Source organism: Buceros rhinoceros, unplaced genomic scaffold (genome assembly GCF_000710305.1).
Source record: "Buceros rhinoceros silvestris isolate BGI_N320 unplaced genomic scaffold, ASM71030v1 scaffold12251, whole genome shotgun sequence".
Classification (NCBI taxonomy): domain Eukaryota; kingdom Metazoa; phylum Chordata; class Aves; order Bucerotiformes; family Bucerotidae; genus Buceros; species Buceros rhinoceros.
Genome location: NW_010393723.1, coordinates 1 through 9,880, shown reverse-complemented (window position 1 = coordinate 9,880; position 9,880 = coordinate 1). Strand labels below are relative to the sequence as shown.

At 45.3% G+C, this 9,880-nt stretch overlaps 1 protein-coding gene across 1 annotated transcript in view; it reads left to right on the top strand.

Annotated features, from left to right (window-relative positions):
• Positions 1-9,628, top strand: part of LOC104501201 (myosin heavy chain, skeletal muscle, adult-like) — a gene marked incomplete at both ends in the record, with an annotated part of 11,133 nt that extends 1,505 nt beyond the window's left edge. Inside the window, 19 exons of the mRNA XM_010144968.1 lie at positions 1,322-1,440; positions 1,527-1,676; positions 2,267-2,437; positions 2,678-2,984; positions 3,339-3,418; positions 4,650-4,737; positions 4,833-4,950; positions 5,954-6,077; positions 6,163-6,299; positions 6,401-6,656; positions 7,049-7,291; positions 7,399-7,575; positions 7,657-7,802; positions 7,890-7,980; positions 8,080-8,469; positions 8,639-8,765; positions 8,943-9,120; positions 9,173-9,377; positions 9,502-9,628. Coding sequence (XP_010143270.1) covers positions 1,322-1,440; positions 1,527-1,676; positions 2,267-2,437; positions 2,678-2,984; positions 3,339-3,418; positions 4,650-4,737; positions 4,833-4,950; positions 5,954-6,077; positions 6,163-6,299; positions 6,401-6,656; positions 7,049-7,291; positions 7,399-7,575; positions 7,657-7,802; positions 7,890-7,980; positions 8,080-8,469; positions 8,639-8,765; positions 8,943-9,120; positions 9,173-9,377; positions 9,502-9,628 — 3,234 coding nt within the window. The remainder of the gene's footprint in view (positions 1-1,321; positions 1,441-1,526; positions 1,677-2,266; positions 2,438-2,677; positions 2,985-3,338; positions 3,419-4,649; positions 4,738-4,832; positions 4,951-5,953; positions 6,078-6,162; positions 6,300-6,400; positions 6,657-7,048; positions 7,292-7,398; positions 7,576-7,656; positions 7,803-7,889; positions 7,981-8,079; positions 8,470-8,638; positions 8,766-8,942; positions 9,121-9,172; positions 9,378-9,501) is intronic.
• Between the last annotated feature and the right edge of the window lie 252 nt (positions 9,629-9,880).

The window sequence follows — 9,880 nt, the reverse complement described above, 5'->3', positions numbered from 1 at the left end:
GAAGTGTTGACAGGGGGCGCCCAGTGCTCTAGGGCTTGTGTTTAACAGTCTGGACTCAGAGAAAAGAGCTGGAAAAGACCTGTGGCTGTGATACGTATCCTTAGGGAGAACGTGGTCCCACTATGAAAGCTGTGTGAGATACCATCTTCATAATTTTGGGATTCACAGATCTCTCACTCTCATTGCAGTTTCACCAACCGTGGTTTTCAGCACGTGTGTTTCAATAACAATACTCTATGATGAGTTTGGCCTTTGCACATTAAAGGGCTCTGTAAACACTACTGTACAAAAATAGCTGTAGCTGTGAGTTCACTTAAGCAACAGTAGTTTGCTGCCCAGATTTTGGAAACATCTGGAGCAGTGTGTAACGCTGATTCCATTGACAGCAGCCCTCTGTTGACACTGACCCTCCTCTGAGGATTGCTCTGAACCTGTGAACAAATGTCTCCGAGTGGCAAAGTTGTCTTTTATTTTGCTAGTTTTATTTGCTCATAAAGCTGGAAGAGGACTGTAGCACTTCACCTCCTCCAGCTCCTGTGGACTCCATCCACATCCATGGACACAATCTTTCTTTATCTCCTTATAAAAACACCCAGGAAAACATGCGATCAGCTCCAGTGCTTCACTATACTTACTCATTGGAAATGTTTCCCCAGTTTCTAGGCTTAATATGCCTTGACACAATTTCAGACTGTTAGACCATGTCCAATATCGATGTAGCTATCTGCTATACTTTTTAATCATCATTTTATATTAATTATATAAGCATTCTTGAACAAATCATTTCCCATACTGTGCCTGCTGGCAGTTTGAATTCAATAGCACAAGCCATATCAGAAGGTAAAATCCAAACATTCTGTTTGAGGATGTACTTCTAAAAGAAACCCTCCATCTAATAAGTTCAGCTAGAGATTCCTAAAGACATAACTGTCACATGCATTATGGGTATTATGTCTTCGAAGTTACCCTACCACAAATCACCGAAACAAGTCACACTGTACTTGCTTCTGAGAGAATCTGCAATTGTCTGCAACACGAGCATCATACCAGGATCATCTTTCCTTTTTCTGCCTCAGCACTTATTACTGAGAAGTCTGCTGACATAAATGTCTGTAAAGTGATTTTTCATTCAAAATTCAACACGAACTAAGAATAGGTGAAGAAAAAATAGCCATCGTAACTGTTCCATAATCACTGGGGAATGTCGTCTTTTTTATCTTTACTAATCTTTTGATCCTTAACAGAATTGCCTTTTAATACTTGTTTTAGAGGAACCTTAATGTCTACTGATACCGTAACAACTGGTTTTTTTGGTCTGTAGTTGCTGACAAGGCTGCCTACCTGATGGGTCTGAACTCAGCTGATCTGCTCAAGGCCCTCTGCTACCCCCGAGTCAAGGTTGGGAATGAATATGTGACCAAGGGCCAAACCGTGCAGCAGGTAAGAAAAATGCCTGTTTCGTTGAAAAATCCTCTCTTCCTCTTTTGCTCTGCATGATAACTACAAGCTTTCTGCTCTTCTTTTAGGTGTACAACGCAGTGGGTGCCCTGGCAAAAGCTGTCTTTGAGAAGATGTTCCTGTGGATGGTTATTCGCATCAACCAACAGCTGGATACGAAGCAGCCCAGACAGTACTTCATTGGTGTGCTGGACATTGCTGGCTTCGAGATCTTTGATGTAAGAGCAGTGGTTTATTACCATGTTTTAAGAAGTAACTCTCTTGAGTGCCAAAGTACTTAAGAAGGAATTATGCCCTTTTTTTTCCTCAGAAATGGTTTGTTCCTTTCAGATTGCAGCTAAATCATCGTGACTCCTGCAGGTTTTTAACTGGGTATAGGTTTTTGCGTTGCACATGTGCCAATGGAAATCCATAATGCAGTTTGATTACACATTGTAGACCAGCATGACATTTGGTACCAATGCAGAGACACCAGTTCCATGGGTGCAATGCTTTGAAACCAGCATTTAGAAATGTTGGCTAAACTGTTGCACCATGGACACTCCCGTAACTGAATTAGCCCAGTCTAGCAGAAAAGAAAACTAATAAAGCTGAAAATTAAAGTGGCCTAATGTTCTAGGAGTTATAAACATATGGAGAGAGATTAGTCTGACAAAAGAGACATGCTGACAGAAGTTGCAAAGTCCTGGTGAGGAAAGAAGGAACACTTTCAGATCTTCCTGTACTTTGGTACGCAAAGCCACCACTGTTCTTTATCCCTAGATTTCTATGTTTCCATTAGTAGTAATCTCTGTTTGTCATTCTGCAGTTCAACAGCTTTGAGCAGCTGTGCATCAACTTCACCAATGAGAAACTGCAGCAGTTCTTCAACCACCACATGTTCGTGCTGGAGCAGGAGGAGTACAAGAAGGAAGGAATCGAGTGGGAGTTCATTGACTTTGGGATGGACCTGGCTGCCTGCATCGAGCTCATCGAGAAGGTATTTCTATAATTCACAATGTCTAATGCTTTCGGAAATACACTGATTTTTTATATATTTATAAATGTAGCTTCAAAGTATAACCGTGATATTGTAAATAAGTAAGTTTAGATTATTTTACAATCTGCTCTGCTGATCAGAAGAGCAATCCATGAGAACATTAATGTTGTCCCACTCAGGAAGCCATTTTTTTCTTTTTCTGCCTTTTCACCTCTGCCTCTTTCCTTATGCTTCTCCCAGCCCATGGGCATCTTCTCCATCCTGGAAGAGGAGTGCATGTTCCCCAAGGCAACTGACACCTCTTTCAAGAACAAGCTCTACGACCAGCACCTGGGCAAGTCCAACAACTTCCAGAAGCCCAAACCTGCCAAAGGCAAGGCTGAGGCTCACTTTGCGCTTGTGCACTACGCTGGCACGGTGGACTACAACATCTCTGGCTGGCTTGACAAGAACAAGGACCCTCTGAATGAAACTGTTGTGGGGCTGTACCAGAAATCATCCCTGAAGACACTGGCCTTACTCTTTGCCTCTGCTGGAGGAGAGGCAGGTCAGTTCTGTGAAATCCTTCTTTTTTATTTAATGACTCTACTGCAGCCATGAATATCAGCTAGAGTGTGCTGAAGAAAGTGCATGTTGTGCAGAGTCTCCCATGGCTTGAATTTATTAATAAAGAAAAAGATCCAATGTATTTCAGACCTTCCTCTCAAGCCATGACAATCTCCTGGATTATCACACAGCTTTGGTCCTGTGTTTCTTTAGACGGAGTGATGAGTGTTTCCCACTGCATCCCACGTTCCTTTCCTAGCAGCACTGATACATATTAAGAAGCTTCTTGCAGTCTCACAGAGAAAAATTTTGCAAATCAAAATTGTAAAAACCATCTTTCTTTGGTGTTCTTCAGAGAGCGGTGGTGGTGGCGGCGGCAAGAAGGGAGGCAAGAAGAAGGGTTCTTCTTTCCAGACTGTATCAGCTCTGTTCAGGGTAAGTACAGAAGACATTCCCTCTGGTTTTTTCTATCTTGTTTTGTTTTGTTTTATTTTTTTTTAGTTGAAGAGAAATCTCATGCTAACCCCAACATGGCCATTTTATTGCACCTACTAACATTTTTCCGCATCAAGAACATCTCTTCTATTATTCATAAAAGCTGGCTCAGGTCAGCTGAGGCCAGCGGAGGAAGACACATCTTGATCCAGCCTTTCTTTGAATGCTGGAAAAAGTACTTAGATCAAGCTACAGTTTCGTTTTCTGATGAGTACACTGGTTGGTAGGATCAAGCTCTTCCCCTTCTCCCTCTGCCTTGGGAGAACAGTGGTGGATCTGGCTACCTGCTTCAGGGAATCTGAGTCTGGATTGGCACTTAGAAATGTATGTGCACATCAGAATACACAACACATAATACATGATTGTTTGCACGTGATGATACATATGGAGATAAGACAATAAGGCAATGCCGAGGCCGGTTGCCTTTCAAAAAATGGACAGTTAAGGCAGATGGAAACACCCTTGTTTCAGCACCTGTGGCACCTGTGGCACCTAAGCCACCTTGGCATCCTGAAGAGTTTTTCATGCTGTCAAAGAGGTATTTGCCCCTGCTCCAAACCAGGGCTAATCTGAGAACTGCTGGGACTTCACTAGCAAAAGTGATTGCTAAATTCAGAGATGGTTCATGGGTTTGCTTTTTAAAAAACTTCTTCTTAGAAAGGGATGCTGTAGGACCTACCACTCACACCTTTTCTCCAAGACTTGTCACCCCCATTCTCAGTGAACATGGAGTCTTCCTTGCCATCCCCTGCTCAACATTTGACAAATATAGCTTCACATGTGGCACCTAATGCCCTCAAGCTTCCCTTTCCGAGCCTTCTATGCAAACTTGATCCTTGCTTCTCTTCCCTTTCGCTCTGATTTTTGTTTTGTTTCTGTTCCTGTCAAAAGTAAACGTCCTCCGTAGAGTGAGAATCTGGTAATTGCAGATTTATCTTTCACTCAAAAGTATGCCATTCTCTACAGGTGTCCTGTCTGAGTGGCTGTATCCCTCAGTCTCATGAAAACACAATACATGGTTTTGTGACTCTCATGCTCAAAATTCAAATTACTATGGCTATAGGTGCAAATAATAAATCCATTACTGCTTTCCAGCTCTTTTTTCCCATCTGACAGCATAACTGCAGAGGCACCATTTGTTAATGAAAAATCTTTGCCCATGATTCCACAGGAGAACCTAAACAAACTGATGACCAATCTACGGAGCACTCACCCCCACTTTGTGCGCTGTATCATCCCCAATGAAACAAAAACACCTGGTAAGAACCACAAGTGGAGAGAAATCACAGCATGATGCAGCGATTATTCTCCAGGTTTTATCATGAAGTATCAAATAATTGTTTTATTTGCTTAGGTGCCATGGAGCATGAACTGGTGCTACACCAGCTGCGCTGTAATGGGGTGCTGGAAGGGATCAGAATCTGCAGGAAGGGATTCCCCAGCAGAATCCTCTATGCCGACTTCAAGCAGAGGTCAGTTCCCTTCCTGGTCTCCATTCTAACTTTACTGCAGAAGTTGTACATCGTAACTGTTTTACACTTGTGGGCATTTTTAAATGCCAACTCTGATTATAACTGAAAGAAGGGGAAAATGTTGGAATGTATAACCTAAGGCAGAACATACAGACAGCAAAAGAGAATTTGCTGAGCAGTGAAGAGATATGTCCAGTGTGTTCACTGATCACAGTTCATCACACAAATGAACTTTGACAGCGTCTCTGAACGGCTCTTGAATGGCTCTTGAAGCACACGAGAGCTCCACAAACCAGTGATTACAAGGTTAAAAAATGCGGAGTGGCATGTGGCTACAACACGGTCTCACAGGAGATCTTTAGCCATTTATCTCAGCTGCAAGTTTCAGGGAAAGATGTTTACTTCCTGTGCACAGGGTGGCAATGATCCTCTCCAGCAATTTTCAACAGCAAAGTTCAAAGTGGAAAAGATGTCAGACCGAAAAGGCTGGAGATCAGTGTCCTCTTTTGATCTATGACTGATCACCCAAAGACAGTAAAAGTTTCCTTAATTTTCTCTGATTAGGACTTCATTATAACCATATCCCTGAGCAAGGGGTGAAATTCCAACCTCCTCACCCTCATCCTGCCACAAACACTGCTCTGAATGTCAACAAACTGTATAAGGTTATGACCGGAGATTGCCTTCCTCCCTCGTTCATTGATGCTCTGAATTGCTTAGGTGCCATGGAGCATGAACTGGTGCTTCACCAGCTGCGCTGTAACGGGGTGCTGGAAGGGATCAGAATCTGCAGGAAGGGATTCCCCAGTAGAGTTCTCTATGCTGACTTCAAGCAGAGGTAGGAGCACTGCACCCCTCAGCATCATTCAAAGCAATGTTGATTCACTCACACAGGTTCATCTGGGCTGGGCTCCGTTGTTAAAAACAGCTGGTGAGGTTCCGTAGCTAGTGTGTGCTGGCTGGGAAAAAGCAGCCTTGTCTTCCTCTTCCTCTCAATCCACAGGTACAAGGTGCTTAATGCCAGCGCTATCCCAGAGGGACAGTTCATCGATAGCAAGAAGGCTTCTGAGAAGCTCCTTGGGTCCATCGATGTCGACCACACCCAGTACAAATTTGGCCACACCAAGGTACAAACCCTCCGGGACTCGCTCACTCTGTGCCTCTGCTTTGCTCTGCCTGACACTGATGGGTGGCAACGTTCCCTTTCTCCAGGTGTTCTTCAAAGCTGGGCTGCTGGGTCTCCTGGAGGAGATGAGGGATGAGAAGCTGGCTCAGCTCATCACCCGCACCCAGGCCAGGTGCAGGGGCTTCCTGATGAGAGTGGAGTACCAGAGAATGGTGCAGAGGAGGTAGATATTCTTCATCTTCAGTTAAAGTCACTGAACTTGAGGGAACGTATCGACATTCGTCACACAGAAAATATACAATGTATGTTTTAATTATGCTTCAGAGAATCCATCTTCTGCATCCAGTACAACATTCGTGCATTCATGAACGTCAAGCACTGGCCCTGGATGAAGCTGTTCTTCAAGATCAAGCCCTTGCTGAAGAGCGCAGAATCTGAGAAGGAGATGGCCAACATGAAACAAGAGTTTGAGAAAACTAAGGAAGAGCTTGCAAAGTCTGAGGCAAAGAGGAAGGAGCTGGAGGAGAAAATGGTGGCCCTGATGCAGGAGAAAAATGACCTGCAGCTCCAAGTGCAATCGGTGAGTGTGATTAGTGTATTTCTTCCAGGGGATAATAATCCAGACCTAAATCCCCTCTCATAGGAACTCTGACACTGTGCACTGAATTGCCTTACAACATACTTTAATCTGAATCATTAAAGGTAAAATTCAGGGCACTCAGTGTTGAATTTTTAATTTGAGGTTCTAACCTGGAAATGACATCCCATATATAAATACATAAAGAGACAATACTTGATGAGAGGAAAAAAAGTCAAATAGAAAAAAAACTTACTGGAATTTAAAAGTGGCTGTGGAAAAAGCATTCTCCACAAGATAATAATAATAAAAAACAGTAATTCCATGTTACTCTTTTGAAGCATGAAACGCTATTTTTGAATTCAGCTGGCAACAAAACTATGTTTCTCTAACAGGAAGCTGATGCTTTGGCTGATGCTGAGGAAAGGTGTGACCAGCTCATCAAAACCAAAATCCAGCTGGAAGCCAAAATCAAGGAGGTGACTGAAAGGGCAGAGGATGAGGAAGAAATTAACGCTGAGCTGACAGCCAAGAAGAGGAAACTGGAGGATGAATGTTCAGAGCTGAAGAAAGATATTGACGACCTTGAGTTAACACTGGCCAAGGTTGAGAAGGAAAAACATGCCACCGAGAACAAGGTATAAAGCCGAACTTGCCACTCGCACTCCAGAAGAGCACTGAGCTGTTACACAACTTCTCCACCTACTTCTCTTATTTACATTTTTTTGCTCCCTTCTGCTGCTAGGTGAAAAACCTGACAGAGGAGATGGCAACCCTGGACGAGACCATCGCCAAGCTGACCAAAGAGAAGAAAGCCCTCCAAGAGGCCCATCAGCAGACACTGGATGACCTGCAGGCAGAGGAAGACAAAGTCAACACTCTGACCAAAGCAAAGACCAAGCTGGAGCAGCAAGTGGATGATGTAAGTACGCATATGGGTAGACTAATGCTGTTGGACAGCCAGGTGTTACCAGCAGAGCACTGATGGTCTTGTTGTTTGTAGCTGGAAGGGTCCCTGGAGCAAGAGAAGAAACTGCGCATGGACCTTGAGAGAGCTAAGAGGAAGCTGGAAGGAGACCTGAAGCTGGCTCATGACAGCATCATGGACCTGGAGAATGATAAGCAGCAGCTGGATGAGAAGCTGAAGAAGTAAGTGTGGGTGTGGGGCACCTGCGTGCAGGGCTGGGGAGCTGCTCTTTGCTCTTTGAGCTCTAATACCCTTTGCTTTGGCCAAAGGAAAGACTTTGAAATCAGCCAGATCCAGAGCAAGATCGAGGACGAGCAAGCCCTGGGGTTGCAACTGCAGAAGAAGATCAAGGAGCTGCAGGCAAGTCTCAACTCCTTCCCCTCTCTCACGCAGACACAGGGCAGGTGGGAGGAGGGCACAGGTCCGAAGGGTCCCTAATGTCCCTAATGTCCCCTGCAGGCTCGTATTGAGGAGCTGGAGGAGGAAATTGAGGCTGAGCGAACCTCTCGAGCAAAAGCCGAGAAGCATCGTGCTGACCTCTCGAGGGAGCTAGAGGAGATCAGCGAGCGCCTGGAAGAAGCAGGAGGGGCTACGGCAGCTCAGATCGAGATGAACAAGAAGCGTGAGGCCGAGTTTCAGAAGATGCGTCGTGATCTCGAAGAGGCCACACTGCAGCACGAAGCCACGGCTGCCGCTCTGCGGAAGAAGCACGCGGACAGCACCGCTGAGCTGGGGGAGCAGATCGACAACCTGCAACGGGTGAAGCAGAAGCTGGAGAAGGAGAAGAGTGAGCTGAAGATGGAGATTGATGCCCTGGCCAGTAACTTGGAGACTGTCTCCAAAGCCAAGGTACAGAGATTCTGTCAGTTTCCTTCTCTGTGCTACTTCGCCTGATACATGATTTTGAACCTTCCGATTACATTTTGCTATCCCAGACAGTTGTGTTGTTTTTCACAATGAGAAAAGCAGACTAGAGTTTAGTGATAGTCCTCATTCATCCCTTGTGTATGTGATCTAGGCAAACCTGGAGAAGATGTGCCGCACTCTGGAAGATCAGCTGAGTGAATACAAGTCCAAGGAGGAGCAGAATCAGCGCATGATCAGCGATCTCAGTGCTCAAAGAGCTCGTCTGCAGACAGAAGCAGGTGAGACATCCTCCTTCCTGAGGAGCAATGGGAGGACCTGTGCCATGAAGGTACCACAGGGTGCAAAGTGACAACTGATAGAACCTCTCTGGGCTTCTCCTGATACCATGGCTCTACAAGCAGCAACGGTCATATTATTAATGGTCCTGTCACCTTTGTTCACTCTTCCCTTCACAGGTGAATTTTCCCGGCAGGTGGAGGAAAAGGATGCTCTGATTTCTCAGCTGTCTAGGGGCAAGCAAGGATTTACCCAACAGATTGAGGAACTCAAAAGACATCTTGAGGAAGAAATAAAGGTCAGGAATACCCTACTGTCCACAACTGACATCACCCCAAAAAGCCTCTGGAGAACCCTGTCTGACCCAAGATGGGTTCAATACTCTCTTCCTGACCACGTTGCGTAAGAGGGTCCGTGACCTCGAAGAGTCCACGCTGCAGCACGAATCCACGGCTGCTGCCCTGCGGAAGAAGCACGCGGACAGTACCGCTGAGCTGGGGGAGCAGATCGACAACCTGCAACGGGTGAAGCAGAAGCTGGAGAAGGAGAAGAGTGAGCTGAAGATGGAGATTGACGACCTGGCCAGTAACATGGAGTCTGTCTCCAAAGCCAAGGTACACAAATACCTCACAGGCTCCTTGACCCGGTGGAATACAACACAACACATCTTCCTGCACCTGCTATCATTAAAGTGGTTATTAATGGTTAACCCCTCCCGTTCTGTATGATGACACACAGGCAAACCTGGAGAAGATGTGCCGCACTCTGGAAGATCAGCTGAGTGAGGTTAAGACAAAAGAAGAGGAACATCAGCGCATGATCAATGACCTCAATACTCAAAGAGCTCGTCTGCAGACAGAATACGGTAAGACACACACAGATCTCTGATGGGCAAATGACTCATGTCAGACACTTGATGCAGAAATGACTCTTAAGGGCACGAGGAGTGTCCCACATACTTTTATCCACCCTAACGAGAAACACATGAAATGGGATCAAAAGCAAGGGCTGCTCACGATCTAGTTTTACAGCCCTGAATGTCAACAGCGCTGTCACCAATGGCAATCACAGGCTTGTGTGTCCGCAAACTTTCCCAGGGGAATATTCCCGCCAAGTG